General features: G+C 46.2%; 1 protein-coding gene across 3 annotated transcripts in view; it reads left to right on the plus strand.

Moving 5' to 3' along the window:
* Window positions 1-946: 946 nt before the first annotated feature.
* Window positions 947-23,517, plus strand: part of MEIS1 (Meis homeobox 1) — a 106,824-nt gene continuing 84,253 nt past the window's right edge. For 2 of the 3 annotated variants that reach the window (XM_058019504.1, XM_058019502.1), the window contains exons 1-6: window positions 1,381-1,785; window positions 3,406-3,632; window positions 5,171-5,312; window positions 5,835-5,885; window positions 6,688-6,738; window positions 8,158-8,304. In XM_058019504.1, the coding sequence (XP_057875487.1) occupies window positions 1,774-1,785; window positions 3,406-3,632; window positions 5,171-5,312; window positions 5,835-5,885; window positions 6,688-6,738; window positions 8,158-8,304 (630 nt within the window). In that variant the 5' untranslated portion in view covers window positions 1,381-1,773. Of the gene's footprint in view, window positions 1,353-1,380; window positions 1,786-3,405; window positions 3,633-5,170; window positions 5,313-5,834; window positions 5,886-6,687; window positions 6,739-8,157; window positions 8,305-23,517 lie in introns of those variants that run through there. The other variant, XM_058019503.1, reaches the window with a different exon arrangement.

Below are 23,517 nucleotides of genomic sequence, written 5' to 3' on the forward strand. Positions count from 1 at the left end.
GGCGAGTTCTCCGTTCCCGGGCCGGCGGGGACCGGCGGGGCTGCGGGGAGGGATGGCTTTGCTTTTGAACGCAAGGGAGCGGACCCCCGCACCGGCGGATAGAGGCACCGGCGGGGGGGATCGCGCCACGCAGGACAGCGCGCCGGCGGAGCTCGGCGGAAGGGATGGGGATAGGGATGGGAATAAGGATGGGGACGGCCGGGGACAGGGACAGGGACAGGGACGGGGACAGGGATGGGGGGCGCCCCCCCCGCGCCGGTCCGAGCCCCGCTTCCCGCCCGGACCAATGGGGGCGCGGCGCGGGGCGGCGCGGCGCTGATTGGTCGGCGGCGGCGCGGCGGCGGCGGCCGGGGGCCGGGTGAGCTCACTCGGCCGGCGGCCGCGGGGGGAGCCGCCGGGGAGGGGGGGGGCGCCCGGCGAGGCGGGCTACGAAGCGAGGGGCGGGCGGCGGCGCGACCCCGGGGCGCTGCGCGGGCGCTGCGCGGGGCGGCGGCGCCGCCAGACAAAGGCGACGGGAGCGCCCCTGCGGCCGCCGGGGGGGGGCGGACGGGGCGTCCGCGCGCGCGCGGGGGGGCGCGGAGGGCAGGGCCGGGAGGGGGCGGTGTGTCCAGGCCGCGGCGCTGCGCGGGCGCGGGGCGGGCGGCGCGCCCCCCTGCGCCGGTGGCGGAGTTGCTGCCGCCCAGCGCATTGTGTAAGACGCGACCTGTTATGGCCACCACTACTTCCGGGTTCCCGCAGTCTGCTCCAGCCCGGCGCTGCGCTGCGCTCGGGCGGAGCGGCGGCGGCGGCGGCGGCGGCGGACGGACGGCAGCGCTCGGACCGCGGCGGCGGCGGCGGCGGCAGCGCCTCCCCCCGCCTCCCCCCCCCGCCATCCCGCCCCGCTGCCCTTCCTCCCGCGCCCGCCCCGCACGGCACCCGCGCCCGGCCCGCCTCCGCCAGCCTCGCCCGGCGGCCGCGCAGGGGCAGAGCGAGCCGGCGCCGGCGAGGAATTAGGAGCGATCCGAGGAGGAGCGAAAAAAAAAAGCCCCCCATCATCATCATCATCATCATCATAATAACCATAATAAAAGGAGAGCCGGCGCGTTAGAGAGCCTTTTTAATTTTTAATTTTTCCCCCTCCTTCTCCTCCTCCCTCGATTTAAATTTTTTTTCTTTTTTCTAAATTTTTTTCTTCTTTTTTTTTCTTTTTTTTTTTTCTTTTTTTTTTTTTTTTGGGTGAGCGCACTCGAAAATTAACATTTGCGGTGTCCTGCGCGGTGGGAGCACACGCAGCGGATCATCATCAGTCATTCACCACCTTGACAACCTCGCCTGTGATTGACAGCCGGAGTGGCAAAAAGCCATGAGACTTGGTAGTTGGGTTTGAGGGGCACTTTAAAAAAAAAAAAAAAAAAAAAAGAGAGAAAAAAAAAACTGATTTGGGGAAAGGATATTTGCTTTCGCCCCGCTGCTGTCTTGGAAACGAGAGGGGGAGAGTAAGAGAGAGAGACAGGGAGAGAGGGAAGAAAGAAAGAAAGAAAAAAGAAGGAAGGAAGGAGGGAGAGTTGGTTTTTTTCTAATTTTTTTCTCCTTTTTTAATGCTGAGTTACCGTATCGCTTCGCTGAGATCCAGCAAGCTGAAGATTTTACTCGATTGCTTCCATTGCTGGAGACGCTAAGGGATTTTTGCCTTTTTTTGGGGGTGAGGGGGGGGAACTTCGTGTTTCTTTCTTTTCACACTGGCCTTAAAGAGGATATATTAGAAGTTGAAGTAGGAAGGGAGCAAGCAGGCCGATGGCGCAAAGGGTACGTATGATTAAAAAAAAATGGATTTCAAATGTGAAATAATATTGAAACGTGGCTGACAGAGACGCTGCGAAAAAAGTTTCTTTTCTTTTTTCTTTTTTTTTTTTTTTCCTTCTTTTTGGAGTAGGGGCACAAAGCGGTGTCCTGCAGTGTTAGGATTTATCAGTTGTACTTGTAGGCTTAAAACCTATGTATATTGCTATTTTCTTGGTTCTTTTACTCCCCATCCCGGAGCTCTCAGGGAAGAGGCAAGCTTTCTATACATTAATGACATGCAGGCATGTAAGTGAATATGTCCGAACCTCTCTATTTGTTGGTTTTGTAGCTCTAGTCCTACCAATGTCTTTTTTAAAATCACCAGTGCTTGAAATATTTGAATGTGTGCATGTCTGAGCATTTTGCTGTGTTAGTGATGATATACCGCTTCATTTTCAGAAGATAAGTTCTGGCTGGGAGTAAGCACAACTTTTTTTTTCTTCTTTTACCTGTTTTTTTTACTCACACTTCTTTCTTCTTCTTTTTTTTTTTTTTTTTTTTTTTTTTTTAATATATTCTGTCCCAAAAGGTGCAGAGCAGTGGGCAAACTCCCCCCCCTCTTTTAGAAAGAAAGTGACTTTAATTTGAATTGGAGGTTACAATCATTCACTGCCATGTGTATTGTTGTTTCTATTTTGGGTGCGATTCCCCCCTTTTTTTTTCTTTGTATTTTTTCTTTTCTTCTAACTACCTCCTAAATTGGAGTTTTGAGAAAAAAAATAAATCAGCTGTAGTCGGGTGAACAGGGATTTGGGGAAGCAGAAAAGATCTGGAAAGACGTTTTCTTGCCTAATTTGCCTGCCGCCGTCTGAGAGCTGGTTGGGAAAGAAAGTTCCTCTGCTGACAACTTGCCTTTTACTCTTTCTGTCCAAGCAAGTGTCAGGGATCTTTAAAAGTGTTTATTCACACCTTCGCTTTTAATAGATGAAAAGTGGCCGTTTCCCCCGCTGCCTGGGAACCGCGGTAGCTTTCGGTCCTTAATCTTTAACAAAGAAAACCCTTAAAAAAAAAAAAAAAAAAAAGAAAGGCATTCCCAAAATCCCGAGAGCCCGGGCGAACGTTTCCAGCTTTTCGGCTTTAAAAGTCGTATTCGCGTGGAATTGCTGGGAATCCGCAAATCGCTCCTTCTCGTTTTTGGTTTAGTTTTGTTTTGTTTACCGCTGCTGAAGTTTTTGCATCCTCGCTGGGCGAGGTACCTGACTTCTTATCAGGGGAAAAAGTTAAGCGGAGGGAAATTTGGATTCCGAGAACCGCTTCCCTTCACGGGGTGGATGGGGGGGCGGGGGCTGGGGAACTTCGGGGATGGGGATTAGGGTGGGATTTTTTTCGCTTTCATTTATTTTATTATTATTATTATTAATGTTGTTGTTGTTATTTCTCCTCCGCCCCAGACTCGGAGGGCTTCGGGCCGGAGCAGCCCAGCCCTGTGCTCCCGGCCCGGGGCGGCTTTCCCTGCCCGGGGCCGGCGCGGCGGAGCCCGGGCGCGCTCGGGGGGGATCGCGGCTCATGCCCGGGGGGGCACAGGGGAGCGGAGCTGCTGCCCCCGCCTCCCCCTGACGCCTCTCTGCTCTCTCTGCCCCGCAGTACGACGAGCTGCCCCACTACGGCGGCATGGAGGGGGTGGGCATCCCCACCACCATGTACGGGGACCCCCACGGCGCCCGCCCCATGCAGCCCGTGCACCACCTGAACCACGGGCCGCCGCTGCACTCGCACCAGTACCCGCACGCCGCCCACGCCAACGCCATGCCCCCCGCCATGGGCGCCTCCGTCAACGACGCCCTCAAGAGAGATAAAGATGCCATCTACGGGTAGGTGCCGCGCAGGGCTCCGCGCAAGCTGCGCGGGATGGAGCGGGGCGCAGCGCGGGCAGGGCACGGCGGGATGGGGAGCGCTGCGCGGAAAAGGGCCGCGTTCCTAGTTTGTGAGTGCCTTGGGAGGCGGGGGGAGAGGGTCGGGGTCCCCCCGGCACGGGGAGCCGCGTGGGCTCGGGGAAAAAGGGGCTTGCTGGAGGGGCGGCAGGCATCACCGCGGGAGGAGGAGGAGGCGGAAAATAATATTCCCAGGGCACAACCTGCGCCCGTGGTAAATCTGTGCACGGAGTTCTGGAGCGGGGAGTTTGGAGAGCTTTGCCCAACTTTCCACCTTATTCGTCTTTCCTTGTGCTAAGAGAACTCAAGATCTGCTTCTCTCAAGAGTTTTTATTTTAAAATTTTCTTTTAATTTTCTTTTTTTTTTTTTTTAATCTTTTATACTTCAGCGTTCAATGTTTCTCAATGTGGCAACTTGTAAAGCAGTTTCTAGGCCGTTGCGATGGGAGCTGGCGGGGTTTTAACACTGGGCACAGATGCTTTTAAAATGTATCTGCCCAGCTGGAGTTTGAAGCGAAGTTGAAGAGCCTTTAAAAATCACTCTCAGGACAGTGAGGAGAAGGGGGAGCAAAATAAAATTCATAGATTTCGGTTTCTGTATTGGTTTATCAGAAATCTGAAGGGTTGGTTAAAAGTCGGTGGTGTACGGTACCCAGAAGGGGGAAAAAAAATGTGAAGCCCTGGGAGAAAAAAAAAATGAACTCCCTGTTATAAATATACATATACATACGTGTGTGTGCGCCCACGCTTATTTATTTATTTAAATTATTAAACGGGCAGGGGAAGCAGATGCCCTCGCTGCCTTTCTCTCGGGGAGGCTTTCCAGGATGGGATTGCCCAGGAGCACCTGGCTTCCCCCGCGGGTCGGGCCGGCGGCTGCGGAGCCCCGGGGGGCTGAGGGCCGCGCAGGCCGCAAGGAGCCGGCCCGGCTTGGCCAGTGGGCCGGAGGTGTGTTGGGTGGGTTTAAGGGCTTTTTCTTCTATTTTTTTTTTTCATTTGGATGGAGATTCTTTCTTTTTATGCTTTTCTGTTGGTTTGGGTTTGTTTTTTCCCCTTTCACTCCCAGCAAGTCCTCCAGCAGAAAACGGGAATTAAAAGCATGAGAGGCAGAAGTGTATGACCAGGGATTTTAATTTTTTCTATTTTTTTTTTCCTAAAGACAAGGAAAGTTAATTCAAAATGGCTGCTGGAACCGGCTTAGGTTTTATTCTTGGCTTGTCCTAAGGTTGTATTAACAATATCTGCGGCCGGCCAGTGCCGAAAGGCCGGGGAGATGCCGGGCCGCCGGCCGGCTGGCTGTGGGAAGGGGCCGGGACGCTGCGGGAGGCGGCGGGGGGTGCCGGAGCCCCTCTGTGGGTGCCCCCTTCCCCATGCACGCTGCGGTGGGACTAACTATTGTTGTGTTTGGGTTTTTTTTTTTTGTTTCGTTATGATATTTTCCCCCCCTCTGTGTGTGTGACTATTGTATTTTCTTTCAGACACCCCCTGTTCCCTCTTTTAGCACTGATTTTTGAGAAATGTGAATTAGCTACATGCACACCCAGGGAGCCTGGGGTAGCGGGAGGCGATGTTTGCTCCTCTGAGTCTTTCAATGAAGACATAGCAGTGTTCGCCAAACAGGTCAGCAAAACCGGGTTGAAAACAGTAAAAGCAAAAAAAAAAAAGAGGGAAAAAAAAATCGTATCGAGAAAAACAAGTCTCTGTTGAGATAAAGATGCGCGTTTCCCCCTCCCCCCTCTCTTACTGAAAGAGGCATAAAAACCAAAACAGAAAAATCCCCAAAACCCCAACCAAAACAAAACACGAGGAAAAAAAAAATATCAGGAAATCTCGGCATTTACTACCCCCCTTAAAAAATGGATAAAGTGGAGCGCTCTGTGCCCGGCCGGGAGTTTCGCTGCGCGGCTCCCGGGCGCCGGGACGGGCTCTGCCGGGAAAGCTCCATAGGTATTTTTCAGTATATTTGATTCACTTGCTCAAGTGTTTGGCTGATGTACTAAATCCAGCACTCAGGGCTTTGCACGAAAGGTTACATAATGGACCCGACAGTGTAATGAAGCAAGAAATAATAACATCTGCTTTTTCTGCTTCCATATTTCAAATCATTTTTATTATTATTTTTCCCCCCTTTCTTACATTTAGATCCGAGCAGAGAAACCCCTATTTTCCTCTAATCCTGAACTGGATAACTTGGTAAGAGTTAACACTTCTTCCTCTCCCCACCCCCACCCTCCCTTCCCTTCCCATTTATTTATTATTTTTTTCAACTTCTGTGTCATCTGAAGAGGTGGTTTAGTGGTGCTAAATTGAAAATTTCTCACGTGGATTTAAAAAAATTATAATTGTTGCAATGATTACTTTTATATTTACAAGTAAACATGGTGTGGTAATTGCTTGGAAGAAAAAAATCCCATAAGGATATACATAAAGGAAAGCCCCATCCAAAGAGGAGCTGGCAGGCTTGATGGTGAGCTTGCCTCCCCAAGAGGAGCGGTGGATTTATCTCCACTCTAACCAGCCCCTCCACGCACCTTTTAAGCAGCTCAATGGGAAACAGAGAGGATTACAATGGCTGGAGATGCACCAGTGGCAAATTCACTGAAAATGAGGTCGTTTCTCTCTTTCTTTCCTTCCCCCATTAAGGATAAATATTTTGCCTCCACTGTAGGAGTCCTGCACCCGCTTTCACAAAGCGAGGAGCCAATGGTGGTGTTTAGAGGATTGTTTTTTTTTTTAAGAAATGTTTATGATCCGTATAATTCAGTTGCTTCATTGCAATTGGGATTTTTTTTTTTTTGTTAACTCTAGGTCGCTTCTCGTTAAACAGCGCACAAAGCCACCGCTATTAAATTTTAGTGTTATTGCCATAAATCAAAACAACTTTTTATTTACTACTAGAGAAAAGTCAAGCTACAAAGTGTGGCCGAGGTGGCTGTGGGAAATATCCCCAAATCCAGGAATGAGATTAATGCTCATGTTGTTTGTGTCTTTGCAGATGATTCAAGCCATACAAGTATTAAGGTTTCATCTGTTGGAATTAGAGAAGGTAATTTTTGTCTCTCTCTCTCTCCCTCTCTTTCTGTCTACCTTCCCCCCCCCCTCCTTTCTTCCTCCTCTGTTTCAGTACTGCTGAAGTTCAGGCTTCTGGTAAATTTGCATAAATGTCTTTCTTTCTGGTAATTAGTGTCAAGACCAATCTTGGCGTCCATTTCTCTTCGCAGTTTAATTACAATTTCAGCCTCTAAAACCGAGCTCTCGAACGCCCAGGCCTTGTGTTCATTGTAATACTTTGCTGGCTTTGTATAAATAGTTGCAGTTCTGTGGTGCCGCAGATGAGACTCGAAATGGTTAGTTCAGTCAAGCCCCTGAAATTGTGATTAAAAAAAAGAGATATTGTTTTTTTCTTGGTGATGGTGAGGAAGAGACTTTGGTTGCAGTTAGTTGGAAGGGGGGAATCTTTTTTATTTTTTTTTTAAGAGCCATCTGCAGGTCAGGCTCGGGGCGCGGATTGTCCTGTAACATTTTGCAGAGACAAAGCAGAGTTGATAGTTCTGTCTGTCTCTTGTTCCTGGGAATATTGTACACCTCTGAGCAGAAGAAAGAGATGGCAGCCTGAACGCAGGACTTTTTTGTTGACTGTTTTAGAAATCTTAGGAGGGAGAATGCTAATTTCTGAGCGGGCGGTGTCATCCGAGCTCACGTTAAATTGGAAGTGCGCTCTGGGTTTCCTGAGGATTTTTTACGTGTCATTGATAGCTGGCCTAGAAGAGAATTCCCTTTCTCTTAAAAATAAACATTTTGAGAGGTTTTTAAATAGTTGAAAAGTTTCTCGTGAGCGTCAGTCAGTCGCTTTATCTAACCGTAACTGTCAGGTTGTTCTCGCTCTACCAAAATGTGTTAAAATCTGCCCGTTAATAAAGGCAGCTCAGGTACAAGTCTATCAGAGCAACTGGGGATTTCAAGGCATGGATGCCTATAATGTATTTCAGTGCAGTGCATGTGGATTTTTTTTTTTTAATCCTTTTTTCAGTCCTCATACCCCTTTGGAAAGGGTTTATGATGAAATAACTGGATGAAATTAAATAGTTTACCTTAAATGTCACCCATGCAGGTCACCTCTCTAATGGCCACAGCTCCGGGAGCAGATGAATTTAACACGGGTGTTGAATATGTTGTAGCCTGTGAATCATCTTGTCACTGTCAATTTTCTGCGATATCTCTATTTTGTGAGAAAAGAAAGTTATTCCTAATTCTGGATGCGTCTAGAGGTCTCAGGGGGATAATTGCAGTGTGTTTCCCCTATTTAGGACTTTTGATGTCACAGGGGCGAAGGGGGGAGACTGGTTGCACTTGTCAATTTTACTTATGTATTCCTGATTATATTTTCTTCCTTTCCCCCCCCCCCTTCTTTCTTTTTCTTTTTTCTTCTTTCTTTTTTTATTTTTTAACCTCTGTCATAATGTAGGTACACGAATTATGTGACAATTTCTGCCACCGGTATATTAGCTGTTTGAAAGGAAAAATGCCTATCGATTTGGTCATAGACGATAGAGAGGGCGGATCAAAATCGGACAGTGAAGACATAACAAGATCAGCAAATCTAACGGATCAGGTATGATCTCGCCAATGTCGCACAACGCTAAAATTTGTATGCAGATCGCTTGCTGGGTCACTACGCCTCCTTTTATTATTTGCATATGATTAAGTCCCTTTTAGATAAATTTCCATCGAAATGAAAATTTTTGAATAATGTGGCTATTATTGCTTCATTAAGGCTTGCTCCCAGATTCGACCTGGCGAGATGAGCTTGTAAAAGCATCGCCTGCAAACTCGACCTGTTTCTTGTCGCTTTTAATTTCTGTCTTTATTTTATTTACCCTTTCCAATAATAGAAGTGGTATCTGTGAATCACTGGCTTCTTGGTAGCTTAGGGAAGGAAGGGCTGGAGTCGTTGACCAAAATAATAATAAAATCCGAGATAGGTGGTCCAGAGAAGACAGAGAGGGTTTGAAATCTAGCAAATACTGGCTATTTTCTTCCCGTCTCTACGGTTCATTAGTCCGTCTTGTCAGTTTTCCTTGGCCGAACGCTTTTAGACTTGAGTGAACATTGCTTTGTGCACGCCTGCCTGCTGCAAACGCGCCCATTTTATTTTACTTAATAGGAAAAAAAAAGGAGAAAATAAAATGGGATTCAGGTTTTAAATTCTTTACCTTGATGTTTTAAGTTTTCAAGCCCTCTCTTTAAAGAATAAATATAATCAAAGCCAAGCCAGCAAAGCCTCGCTTGGCTGTGACGGTAGTCCAGGTTTTGTTTGGGATGGTTCAGACCTTTAATGTCGGCTGCAGCGGGGTGGGAAATGCGGGTGAGCTGACTGGGGAGAGCTGGCTGTCCCCTCTCCCATCCCTCCTCCTTCCACTGGGTGCAGACTGGGATCCTTGCCTTTTCATGAGAGCACTTGGGGCTAATGCAGAAGGTGTCCAGATCTAAATTAAGCTCCTGGGTGATGGTAGTGACTGAAATTTGGCTTTTACTCAAGTTGGGTGAAACGGTGGGGTTTTCGCGGTCCATTTGTTTGCTCTGAACCGAGGGGTAGCAGCGCTTTGCCTGTAAGAGAGGGGACCTCAAGCACATGCACAAAAAAGAAATCCCTGATGAAACCCCCCAAGTTATTTCTTCTTTTTGATCAGCTGCGTAAATATAGTGTTAGGAGTGATCTGCTCCTGGCTCTGGAGGTTTCCTTTTGTTCAAGCAAGGCGCAGCCAAGCAGACAGGAGTTTCCTCAGCTGCTTTGCTGTTATCACTGGCACTGTCAGCTGGGAGTTATTTTATAGATCACCGACATAAAGGTGCGTTGCATTGCAGCGTGGGCAGTATCTGAAATATTTTCTCCTATCTGCCAAAGGCTGTTGGTTTGTGACAGGGGAGGCAGGCTTGAAGGAAGGCATGAACTTTTAGAAAGGGGTTTATGTGCACATAGGTAGGTTGTTTTGCAGGGATTTTTTTTCCCCACCCAGTTTTGCTGTACAGGAGAAAAGCTTGGCAGAGTGGGTGGAGGGTGGTGTGGCAGGGAGGTGCCCAGGGCTGGTGAGGATGCTCCAGGTAGCCGCCGGCCCCACGCAGCACCTTAGAGCGAGGGGAGCCCTTCAGCCAGGGTCTAGCTGAGGGAAGCTCGACTCGCTGATGTTGAATAAAAATTGTAATCCAACAAGTCTAACTAGAAAATGGGTTTCTAAAAGCTCTGGAGTGCTGGGTACATAAAGCTATTTGAGCAAATTACAAGAATTGCTCAGGGGCACGAATGAAATCAACACTTTAATTGCCTCCAAAATGAAGATTTATACCCCATTTTCCCAACGAATCATTATTTTATTAAAGTGAAAGCTAAAGAAATGGAGCTGCAGTTTTGGGGTTGTTGGGGGTCGCTGTGTTTCCCCGCCAGTCCGCGTCCCCCTTTTCGTTGCCCGGAGCGCGGACATTGCGCCGTGCCCTCTCCCGCTGCGCGGCCCGGCCGCGCTGGGCCGCGGGGCTCGGCGCCGGCACGCCCGGCTGGTGCGAGCGCTGCCCCGGCTCCGCTCCGGGCCGCGGGGCGCGCAGCCGCGCACACACCCGCCCGCACCCGCGGAGCTGCGCGGGGAGCGGGGCTTTGCTTTCCGTGTTGAGGGGAAAAGGTGCAAAAGTGCACTTTTCCGCCCTCCTCTGCCCCGGGCGATGAGGCGGCGGATCAAGCCCGGGGAGATCGGGCGGGCGGCGCGGGGGGGGTTACCGGGGGATGCGCAGTCCCCCGCGCCCTCCGGTAAGCTGCGGTGCCAAACCCGGCCCCGGCGCGGCCGGCACTATCGGGGCCTTAATGGTTCAATAATAAGGTGTTGAGTGCTGGTCGCCGGGGCGGCTAATTAGGATGTGGCTGCGCGGGGCGCGTTTATGGCTGCGCGGCCCTGGGATGCGCGGGCGCGCAGGGCCGGGCGGTGGGAGCGAGGGGCTGCTCCGGGCGTGGGGCCCCCGCCTGCCCACGCTCTGCTTGGGAGAGTAGTAAAAGAGTAAGTATGTAAAAGCTTTTATTATGGGTTTAATTACATTTTCTTATATTGTGGTAGTAAAGGTTACAGTTAACAGGGTGTTTTTTTCTTTTAATTTATTGGTTTCCCCTTATTTATTCTTTCCCTAAAGGCCCCTCAAAGCCAGTGCCTTTAAGTCCCCCCGGTTAATAGAAAGCAATGACACTAATGCTAGATTTTGCAAAGTAAAGCCCTATAACACTAACCATTGTTCAGTGATTTAACCAGCTCAGTGGCACTAGGTCACTAAAATAGCATCCTTCTCCCACGGGCTCGACCCCACTGCCTGCCAGGGTGCGACCTGCAGAGTTGGTGTTTACCGTCACAGCTCCACAAGTACAAGGCAGGAATCTGGGCTTTTTGCTGGGGAGAGCTGAACTCAAAATCATCCAGACCCCGGGACTTTAAAAAACCTAGCTGAAGAATTGCAGTCATCCTCAAAAGTTTCAAAATAAACCTTTTTTAATCATTAGCTTTTCAAACATTTGCATGTTTAAATTTTCAGTGTTTGTCAGAGCCCAGAAAGATTTAGAACACAGCTGTTGTGTGATGTGTCTGGGAAAACTCCCTCTGATTTAAAAAAAAAAGCCCATAGACTGCCTATAGTCTTGACAAGAGAAATTCAGTTTCATAGGTAATCCTGAACTGTTATTGTGGGGCTGCTTTTTTGAAGCCACATTACCTTGGCTCTCAGGTGTCTAGTCCAAACTGTAAAATTCTCCTACAAGAGCGTGTCTACAAAAAAAGCCTTTAGAAAGTCCTTTAAAGAAAACATGGTACAAAGTACCCGCCACATTCAAGTAAAATGCATTAGCTGTGTAAGATAGATTTTATAGGGACAAAACAGTATTTTGCATACTGAAAATAAACTTGTTGAGCCCGTCCACCAGAGCATTGCTTGACAAAAATTGCGATTTAATAATGCACAAGCCAATTACAGATGCAGAAACTTTTAAAGGCAAATCGTCGAAGAGCCAAATTCCTATAGGAGCTATGAGGGAAATGATCAAAAAATGAACATGAAATAAGACTTCCTGCAAGAAGGTCCATAATTCAACATTATTTGACTCCACTGTCAGGGAAATTGTTGAAGGATAGTAAACCGATACTGGAGTCTCAGTCATTTTTGTTACAGTCTTAAATGTTTGCAACTGTGACGTTTTAGATGGCCCTTCTTGGGCGATAATATATCACATATATACACACGTATATAATAAAGCAACACCTCTATTTATGTTGCAATAGATTTTATTTTAATGTGTGCAGTTGCAGAGTTGCTCTAACAAAAATGCAGATAGACAGCAGCTTTTTTTTTTTAATGGAACAATTACCTAAAATTTGTTCTTTACAAAGAAAGAATCATAAACTGGAATCCAATAAAAAACATAGCCGAAAGTGGTAGAGTTGTTCAGGGCATCGACCGGTTACGACTAGACTTAACTTTCCAAATTCTCAAATATATTAGCTATACCTTGTAGCCAATACAACAATCGTGCCTTAGGGAAAAAATTACTGAGAAATACTATTTTACTTTGGGACTTCTTCACAGGTACTTTCAAACCATATATGGTTTTAAAGACGAGAGCTAAAAATACTGCTGCCTTTAGGGTATGTGCTCCCATATTGGAGGAACAGGCATCAAAATAATAGATGTGGTGCAGAGGGTGCAAGGTAGAATTCATTTCTGCATAATAAAAGAATTACAGCAAAGTACGACTGAGGATGACCAATACATTACATTTAAAAGACTTAAAATTTAATTTTCTTCCTCTGACTTTGTCACTTTGAGACAGTGAGTCCTTTTTTTGTTTGTTTTTGAGTAATTTTTATTATGTTTTGCTGTGATATTTAGAAGTTGTTACCATGCCCCAGTTAGGCAGGCTATTTACGTGAAGATGGGATACGTTAATTTCTGTGCCAGACATGTTTTCATCTGATACACCCTGGCTGAAATTGTATTAGCAAAATAAGATTTTCTTTGCTCTCCGTTTCTTTAAGTGAGTAAATACATTGTTGTGTAGACATAAGATTGAATATATTTTCTTTAGTTTATTATTTCAGTTCATGAATCCTTGGTGTTCTTTTTTATTTTTTAATCATTCAAGAACCCAAAAGGGGCCATCCTTACAGCTGGGTGCCTTCCTTGCATGCTCAGGCAAAATTTCCATGTAAAGTTTTCCAAACTGAAGTTATGTCTTATTGTAAAGGATAGTTTAATTCCTGGATTTTTGGGGAATTCTTCTCAACATCAGACCTGGCAGAGCTGAGTTTAAAGCCCAGTTAACCTCAGAACTGATCCTAAACATTTGCGCGTGTATCCCAAGGCATTCCTGTAAGCCAGAGCTTGCCGTGGCTGCATTAGGGACCCTGGATTGTTATTTTGGGGCAACTTGGAGGCTTGAAAGTTATGAAAAAATGAGTTTTACCTTAAGTTTAACCTTTATGGCTGAGGATTTGAGTTTTTCTATGGCTGCTAGTCCGCAGGTAACAATAAAGGTAATGGGCTCTGCATGCAGAAGGGTTACTGCAGCCCCGCGTGGGCAATGTTAGACCTTAAAAAATCAGATTATATTGCTCTCAATCAAAATGAGTAAGTGTACATTGTGCTGATAAATACTACTTCAAAAAGCGCTAAAAATCCGGCACAGCTTCTTTAAATTAGGGAATCTTTTTTTGTTTTGTTTCGCATTTCTGCATTTGGGGTTTTTGGTCATGAGAGCATGCAGTTACGATCTATCTTGTGTAATCTAAACAAGTTTAAGAAAATAGAAAGGAGAGTTGTTTCTGGTCAGGAACGTCTTTGAAGGTTTCTGGAATTGTTTCCTGGTGAGGGTTGTGTGAGAGAAGGAGAGACTGGGGTGCACTGCAGTGTCACCTCACGTCCTTGGTATACCACCTTCTCCACGTGCTCTGTTTCTCGGAGCAGGCTTTGACTTACATGGCAAATTGGGAATAATTAGTGGTTATATTTTTATTTTTTCCTGCAGCTACAGCAGTATTTGGAGAGGGGGGTAGCTCTAAAAGAGCACACGTTTTGTGTTTGGCCTTCTTTGAGCGTATTTACAGCGCTGGTTAACGTCTCCGTGTCTAACCCACCGCTGATACTCTGTGATGCGTCTGGAATACAGCTTCTCTGCAGTTGCTGCAGCTCTTCTTTGGCCTGCTTAGTGTGGTTGCCTTTTCACTTTCACTTATTTTTGCCCTTTGAGATGTAACCTGGAGTGTAGGTGAGAGCAGAATCCCATCAGGCCAGTGTCCTCAGGATTCCTTTTTTTAATTTAGATGAGATCCCTGGAAAGCTTCAGTCCCTCAGCAGTGGTGGTGGGGGCTTGGTCTCTGTTAGTGAGAGGGCTGCTGGCACAGGGAAGCCCCATTGCCCCTGGGAGCTCAGCTCCTTGAGTTGCCTCGCTGGTTGCTGCTGTCGTGGGTTAATTTATTTATTTTTGATAAATACATGTCCAAGACGTAAAGAGCGACGTGGAGGTTTCAGGCTCGTGTGAGTCATTGTGCGTATGAAAGCAATAGCGCAGGCAGCAAGTGGTTTGTGGGATTATTATGTTTTGGAAAAGGGAATCTGAGATTTCTTGTAGATGTCTGGGGAAATGTTGAAAATTTAAATGTTGGTGAGGTGAATTTAAAAAAAAAAGTGAGTTTGCCCTATAGGCAAAGGCTCTGTTTGCAATTTGAAAAACAAAAGAGATTTAAGGGTTATAATACAGAGACTGCCATTTTCTTATGAACTTGCAGGGCATAGAGAAGGTAGGATGGATTTTTGCCCAAATTTGGCCCTCTTGTATTGGCAAGAGGATGGACTCTTGAAAGTTATGGCCACTTATTATTTTGCAAATGGCTTTTATTTTGCAAGCATCTTTAAATCCAGGCCATTGAAGAAATGTTTCCTCCCTGCCCACGTCAGGTTATCCATAAGTTTTGGGGATCAATAAAGGGATAACTGTGAAAGGCAATGGCCCATAACACATGGGGAGTGGGATGAGTTGATCTAATGTTCCCTGCCTGGCCTCAAAACTCGATGAATCTCTGGGTTTGTCCACACAAGGACACTCAGGAGAGGTAAGACAAATTGATTGGGTGTAAAATTAAAGTGCATTAGTTAAAGTGCATTGGACTATTGTGTGGATGCTCTCATTCAGAAGTAAAGTGGCCTTAGTTCACTTTAGCCTAATCCCCTTTGGAGTAGGCCACTTTTCTTTTGAATGAGAACATCCACATTAACTTTTAGTTAATTCGTCTTTCCCGAGCGCCCTGTCGGCCTCGTGCCCGACGCTCTGGAGAGGTTGGGCCGGCCGGGTGCTGGCTCCCCACGAGCTTTAGGTAAGCTTTTCATTAGGCATGTTTCATCTCCGCAGCAGCACTTAACCGCTGGCGCCTGTCACTGCCCTGGCCGGGGCTCCGCACCCTCCTCTCCTCCTGCGCCTGCAGCTCGAGAGCCATGTTGTCGTTAACGCTGCCTGGGAAAGAAACTGGAAAGTTCTGTGGTGGCAGGGATTTGGGATTTGGGGAAGGATCTGGCTGAGGTGGTGGGGACAAGGGCTTGGCCATGCTGTGAGGCAGGGGGAGGGTGATGTGGGTGTTGTGATTCCCAGGTGAATTTGGCATCAGGCTGACATGCTCCTTACATAGATTGTTTCTTCCCTCTCCAGTGATAAGTCATTTTTTAAAGACAGTGAAGAAATCTAGATTAACTTTTTTCGGCTGATATTTCCAATAAGAAAGCCAAGATTGAATATTAGCCTGTAGGTTAGCTGGTTTACTTGGTGGAAAAAAATAAGGTAAGATAGTTTTGGAGCTGTTTTATATTCTTGCTTGTAGTTCACTGAGCCTGAGTTTCTGTTAGATATATTTTCAGGTGTCTTCTAGAGCTTATAAGTAACCTATTTATTTACTTTTTACTGACTCGGCCATGTGTGCCTACGCTTTGGCATGTCACACGCTTGCCATTGCCCCTTTCATTCATAATAAAATTTACAAGGCTTCTTGCTTTAGTAAGCAATTTGCTATTGGAGCCTTTCCTAGAAATACAGAATTCTATTTCACCAAAGTATTGTGTTTCCTCTTCAGTCAGTACTGAGGTGAGCTGTTTTCTCAAGGACTCTCCAGGCATCTATATGATATTCCCACTTGGGCAGATGATCTCCAAAATTGCATTACCTAGTTCTTCATCCTAAGAGCCGTTGCAGTAAATTAAAATTCTCTTATTAGCATCACCGGACTTTGAATTTGGCCAGTTATTTTTGTTGTTTGCAGCTTGGCTTTCTTTTTCTTGTGGTTTTTTTTTTGGTTATTTTAATGCAAAGCAAATATGCACCCAGACCTTCTTTGCTGAAGTAAACTGGTCGACAATAAGAAAGGTAATTCTTTATTTGCTTAAAAGAACTGCCTGTTTTAACTTCAGAAGTACTGACCCAGAGTAAAGCAACAGCTGATGCCATCACAGGCAGTGTACTGTATTCAAACAGCTGTACAAAATGCAAAGCTGCAGTATTAATCCTGCCATTCACAGTTTATTTAAGTTTTTCAAGCTTCTCTCATATGGGCAGGGCATCAATGCCTAATTATGCCTCCATTAAGGTTACTGGGCTCTTAATACAGAAAATTATTGTATTTAAACTTTGGAAAGCTGCATCGATGTAATGTAAGAGTCTTGCAGCTGGCACATATTCAGGGAAGGCAAACTTTACCTTGTAATTTTCTTTTCACTCATTTGGCCTTTAGGTTTTGGTCTAGTTTTGTTGCTGAGGTCAGACCATTGCTAGTGTTTTTAACACTGGCTTTAAATAGCTCCATTTAAGTCTGTGTAGCTCTTGGGAGAAGGGAGGGTTAGAGCAGACTCAGTAAGCGGCACTTTGGTTTTAGGCTTGAGCCAGTACAGGGCACTCTTCTTCTTGGGCTGCAGTCACAGAGGTACTTTGGTTCCTGAGCTCTTACACTCGCACCTGCATCATGGAGTTACCTTGCATAGGTAGAGTTGGCCAAATTGTTGGTGAGGGAAATGTCCCAGTGGCTTGCGATTTATGCCTTTTCTCTTGTGTGCTGTAGTGCGGAGTTACAGGGGAGTAGTGTCACTGCTGTGTTGTGGTGATGGGTACAGCCATGTCACCAGGAGGTAATTTGAAGTCACAGCTTCGCTCCCCCCTTTGCTCATGTTCACACAGGCATTTTGGGCAGCATTTGACATGGACAGGGGTTCCCTAGCTGAGTGGCACCGCTGGGCATCACTGTGACAGGAGGGTGACAGGGAGAGAAGACTTTCAAACATGTGTGAGTCGGTGGCAGGCAGCTTCCTGTCATTTCCCGATATTTGCAACGATGCTTGAGCTGTTCCCTCCTTTACCCCTCTGTGCCTGGAGGATTTTGCAGTTGTGTTACCCCAGGAGGCTCCTGGCCCTCCTCCCTGTTGTGCAACCAGTTTTACTGGTGTGCCTTCCACCTACTGTGGGAGCGTCGTTGTGCTTTCCCCATGTCCGTGAGGCCCGTGGCAGTGTTTCGTGGCACAGCTATGTAGAAAAAGCAGGGTATGTACAGATGTGTCCTGCTACATTAATCTAACTCCTGTGAGGGATCTCTTTTTCATGACTGTTTCCTGTAAAGCTAGAGTGATGGTATGCACATGACTAGTATGTGCAGGGAGGATTAATTTTGTTCTTAAACACACATGTGCACGTCAAGCCGACGTTTGGCCCTCAGTGGCAAGTGTTTGAGAGATCCTTTGGATGAGAAGTGATATAACAATGCTGGAGGGGCAGGGGTGGGGAATGCTGTTCTACTGACAGTGTGAGGCAGGAGGGGAGATGCGAATTCTCAGGTCTGTCACTGAGGTTCTGGAGCGAGACGATTAGGTGCTTGTGAGCCACGATTTTCTACTTCTGCTTTTCCCTTATCAGGTAGGGTTGATATCTTAATTTATATGTCATCTAGTGATAGCAAGGTATATATAGAAGATATTTAAGAATGAGCTGTGGTATGTTATAGTAATTATATCACTCTGTGGATAATTTGAAGAACATGTTGCCAAGAAAGCAAAATGTTTCTGTTCGGTGTTATAGGAAAGCACTATGCTGAATTGGAAGGCTGATGGTAAACTTTGCTTTTGGTGGCTTTATGCTTTGGTTTTAGCCTCTTCTGCTATTTTCCACTAATTAGCACTTTAAAAAATTATTTAAAGGAAGGGGATAAACTGAAGCTGTGGATGGAATAGGTAGCAGTGCTGCTGGTGGTCTGCAGAAAGAGCAGAGCTGTGGGGTTGGCTGGAAACATTTGTGAGGGAGTGGCCAGTCCCGAGGTCTTGCCTGTCCCAAGGTCTGCCTGGCCCAAGGCATGGATCCATGTGGGGCCATGCCATGAGCCTCATGCTCCTACAGGCACCACTGGGTACTCCCAAAGCTCCCTGGGAGGTGCAGTGGGACCACACAGACCTCTCAGCCCAACATTTTTGTGTGACTCTGGCAGCTAGCTGTGCTTCCAAGCCGCCCCTCAATGAGCGGGTGGAGGCGTCAGGGAGCCACGGCCACCTCAGCCTGGCAAACCACCCCTGGAGCTCACGGCCTGTGGCTCCCGCAGTGGGCTCGGTGTGTTTTGTGGCCACTGGCTCGCTGGCATGTGGCTCGCAGAGCCGGGCTGCGCGGCCGCTTCTGCCGCGCTGCAGATCTGGCTTGTTGTGAAATGGGAGAAAGTGGAGGAGCTGCTCTGCGGACGGGTTTGGCCATGAGCGTTGGAAAATGTGAATCACGGGGATTCCAGTTTTAAGCCTTGTGGAGATAACGGGCAGCACGTACTGGAGTGCGTGACTTGCAGAGGGCCTTAAAAAACAAGGCGGTGCCCTCAAGATTAAGCAAACACTTTATAATCAGGAACACATTTTATACCCAACACAGGCTTTGCAGGTATCACATCCATCCAGACAGAAAGGTGTAGCTGGAGCAAAGCTAATTATACTGCAATTTAATTTTGGTGTTGAACAACAATGCAAGGCGAGCGGGCTCTTGAATCCTGCGAACAATGTGCCGTAATCAAAATACGCTGACTCCGAATGGCGTCTGTTGTCAGTTAGCTAAAAAAACCATTTGATATTTGTGACACAAGCTCAGGGGTTTTGCTTGCGATGGAGCTGGAATGAAGCATGGCTGTTGCAGAGAAAGGACTGTGCTTGTGCCTTGCCTCCCTAAGAAGCCCCACTTGGGCTGATGGGATGTTGGAAATCAGAGCCTGCATTTAAGTAATGCAAAAAAATTTGCAGCGGGTGCTCCATTGGGTAATTTTTGTCTACCCAAAAGGTATCATCCCTAAAAATCTGAAAGGGGAACGCTTAGAGATGTAGCTTTTGCTATAAGTAAACCTTTGCTGAGTCGAGATATTCAGGGTGAAAAGCACATCTTTGTGCAGCACTGATTCTCGCTGAGGCTGCCTGCTGAGACCCTGGTGGGACAGAAGGGACAGAGTGGGAAAAGCTGAGGTTGAGGTCTCCCTCCTGCCTTAGTCTGTCTGGGTAGGCCAGTTCTGGGACCTCAGCCAGTCATCTGACAGCCTCTGCTGTCACAAGTCTCACTTGTACCTGAGCATCTGGCAGATCCCCTTCTAAATTACTTTTAACACATAAACGGAGTAAAGGGAAGGGATGGCAGGCTCTCATTTTCAGGCTAAATGGCGAGACACTTTTCCTGTTTACACCTTTGGAGGAATCACTACATGAAATATTGAACAGGAAACTCTTATTTGTCTCTGAAGACCTTTTTCCTGGTCTAGAAAGATGTGGAAAATTCTCCAGTCTTATTAAATACAGTAGGAGCCAAGGAGGACTAACACACCTCGAGGACTTGCACACCAGGTTTCTGGATATAGCAGTATTGTTTGGGGCTGACTTTGTGCATGTTTCTGCATGATATGTAAACTTAGAAAAAATATCTATGTGGAGCAGTGATTTTTATGTACTGAGTGCAAAACTGTGTTTCCTTGTGTCAGAAAAGGGCCAGGGATTAATGCTATCTAGTGATATGTCTCTTATCAAAGGGAGGAGACAGGTTTACAATGCGAAGTTGCTCTAAATAGAAAGTACTAGTCAATGTTTGTTGTATGGGAGACAAAAACCCTGCATCACCATCAGCTGGCTCAGTTAACCTGGCTGGGCAGGCAGTGTTCACTGTTGAGCTTGGAATTAAAGAAAAAAAGAGCAATGTTAAGGTCCCCTGTGACTGAGGCTGTTGCTGTTTAGGTGTCCGTCAAGGCCACCACGTGCAGCAACCCCTGGTGCAAGAAGCAAACCCTGAAGTCTATATGTCTAAAAGCTGTTTGCTTTTGTTATTGCCAGAAGCTTTCCTGGGTGCTTTTAGAGCCCTTTCTCAAAGAAAAGTCCATCTGCCCATGCTGTCCCCCCGGGAAGACCTTGGAGATGACTTCCCAAGTGCAGAAGGTTTGCTTTCAGCATAGGCAGAAGGTGTTGGAGCTGTGCCTCTGACAGAATGCAGCCCAGGCTAGGGGGGGCTCTGCGTAGCTGTGAACACGTGCAGCGCTGTGTGCACACTAACATGCAGAAATGGGTTTTTTTAAAGTCTTGCCCCTGCAGAGTTGACAGGGCTTTGGTGCCTTCTGGAAGAGAAGAGCTGTGGTTTTTCTCCTTCCTCTTTGTCTTTATGTCCCGCCCAGTCTTGATGATCTCCATTTCATTCTCCTTTATTTTTTGTGGTTTATGTTTGCTGCTTCTAATTATTCTTTTTCCTTTGGAGAGCACTATCACCCTGTCCTTTTGCACTCGCGTTTTCCATTCATTCTGTTTAGGACTACCAGGCCCTTTCCTTTCCTCTCCCTGCCGTGGTCTCTTTTCCTCCATGCTTTCAGGGTAAGGAAAGAGTCAGAAGGCTGTGCTGTGTTAGAGATGCCTCCCTGGGTACACAGTTGGTGTCGTGCCCCCCACACCTGGGTAGGGTCAGCGCTGAGGCACGACAGCAGAGCTAATGGAGAGCACTGGTGTTTTTGGGTGGATCGTGGTTTGATGACCTTTGACAGTGTGCACTATTAGTTGTGCCTCTGGTCCCTTCAGGTAAAGTCCTGGTCTTGTGAAATCAGTGGCAAAAGTCCTGTTTATTTCCAGTTTTCTATCCTCTCTGGTATTGACGTTGATACCCACTCTCATTCCTTTTATTGATTTGTCTCCCATGTTGCATGCATAAAGACAGCTTATATCTTATTTTTCCTATGCAGCTGCGAAGAGTTAGAGAAGAGTCTTACCCTCGCTTGCAATAAGGGGAAACTAAAGATAGAAAGCTTATGACTTTTCTGGGGCTAGGAAGGGAATCCAGGTCAGGGCTGAGACTTCCATGCAGAGTTTTTTCTGCTTTTTAGTTCGCCAGGCCTTGCCTCCTTTAATGCTGCAAAGGTTTCCATCTGTGCACAAGTCACCCTCGCTGTTCTGCTTAGTTGCAGGCGGAGTTATCGCCTGCCTGTCATTTCAACGACCTTCTTTCTCTAGAAATTTCCCTTATTTCTCTTGGAAGACTGTTTTTCCATCTGAACCCAATCTTTGTGCCTTTGCTGTTGTTCTATTAAAAATAACTCACCTTTGAATCAAAGCTGCGTGAAGCAGATTATGCAAGAGTTGTTGGCATTAAAAAGCATCTACTTTTTAGCATTTGAAGTTTCTACATTTACAGTTTATTCTGACCCCCTTGATTTTGGTTGTATTGGGTATGGTGTCCCCAGTTGGTTTTGGCAGGCTGGGAGGTGGGATTGCTATCAGCCTTGGTTAGTTCCACTAGGAGATGTGCAGGTGGCAAAGCAATAAGTGGGTACACTCAGAAACTGAAGTTAGTCATGAGTCTGGATTTCATGGTCCCCAAAATCCCAAACTGGTCTAGTGGCATGTGACGTTGCCCATGGCAAGGGGTTAGAACTAAATGATCTTTAAGGTCCCTTCCAGTCCAAACCATTCCCTAATTCTATGTTTGTATCAACAATAGTGTAGAGTCTAGGAAATATATGCATTATATTTTCTGTATTATAAGTGTATTTTTAATCCTCTATATCAATTTATATTTTTCTTCCCAATTAAGAGAAAAATCTAAAGATTTCTTATATGCTGGATGGGGAACAAGCTACCTGAGGATTCTTATTAGCCATTCCCTCCAGAAGTGAAGAGGGATAAGGCTTGTGGATTGCAAGGGTCAGATCTGTCTATCATGCAGTTGTAGCTCTAGTATTCATCCTAAGGATTATACACTTAAGGTATTCAGCAGCAGTATTGAATGTTTTGCCCAAGTGAGCTTGGGGACATCAGTATGGCCAACAACCAGAAGGATAAACTATGTGAACAGTAAATCCTTGCTAAATAGGTATGTTATGTTTGTACGAGGAGATGGATGCCATAACTTAATGAATCAGCCCCTACTTTTTGCTTCAAGTCCTTGTCTGTACTGAGTACAACTATTTCCCAACATGGTGGGTCACTACCCTCAACCTCATGCAGCTGAAAATTTTTAAAAGGTAGGATTTAAGAACATCAGAAGAACACTTCAAACATAGTACATTACTTTTTTTCGTGATGAATAAGTATTTCATTTAGAAAAACAAAATAAGATAAAACTTCAGAACAAGAACAATAGGCCCAAATTATGCTGACAAATTGCTGGCAGCAGCTGTCTTCCTCCAGGGCAAGGGAATGAAAGATTATACCTGCAGCCAATTCTCTGGTAGGGTGGAGGAGTGAAGGTTTGTCCAACAGGTAAAGGAATTAGCTGTTCCCCATCTCCAGTTGTTACACAAACACAAATGAGCCCACAAGAGGGCTGTGCTCACAAAACTTTTGAGAAAATATATATCAAAAGACGCTGAGTACAATTTTTATCACCTGTAATAGAAAGCCATTTATTTTATTCATGTACTTATGGCCAAACCTTTAGTTGCTTGGCCAGAAGCTTTTCTTTCCCTTTCATATGCTTGGTGCTGAAAAAAAAAAATCCATTTTATTCTTTAATATAAGCAGAAGGCAATGGTTTCTCCCATTTTATATTAGTGTTAGCTTGTGTTAGCTAATAATGTTAACTAACTGGATTGGAATAGTAAGTATATGCAAAGATATTTATATATGATGCAAAATATCCAATTTAGCCATTAGCCAAGTAATTTTGTCTGTAGCTGTGTTGTTTATAAAGGCTTGATGTTCACCATGGTACATGTGAAAAACTGCTCTGGAGACCTCAATCAAATGTGCTCCTCCTTTTGATGGGGCAGTTGCACTGGGAACTGCTGGGCCTTGCTTTTCAGCCCAACGTATCCCCCAAGTGGATGAAGCACTTCATAATGGTCACAGAAGGCAATTGGTGCTTCTGGAATTCTTTAAATACACAAATTTTTGTTAGTTCCTCTCCTTTTTCTTTCTTTCTTTTTTCCCCCCCTGCTTATACCAGAGTATTTCACAACCTTCAGAACCAAAACAAAGGTCAGGAAATGTATTTCAAATGCCATTGCTTAAGATAAAACATGTTGTAGAAGGTCTTTTGCCCTTAAAGTGGTGCAGCATTAGGGCACCTGAATCCTCTATTATTTTAAATCAGTCATGCGACCATGACTCAAATCAGTCACTGGCCAGACCATGGTTTTGGCACTAGAAGCTATTGACCAACAAGAAAGGCAGTGGTGCAAAACCAGTTTGAATCATGGGAACTTCACAGCCCAGCCTCAAAATCCTGAAATTACTTTGCTTGTGTATTCCTGATTTTCTTGTGTGTTCTTGAGTCTGCAGAGATTTGGGCAGAAAGTTT

Source organism: Melospiza georgiana, chromosome 3 (assembly GCF_028018845.1).
Source record: "Melospiza georgiana isolate bMelGeo1 chromosome 3, bMelGeo1.pri, whole genome shotgun sequence".
Classification (NCBI taxonomy): Eukaryota; Metazoa; Chordata; class Aves; order Passeriformes; family Passerellidae; genus Melospiza; species Melospiza georgiana.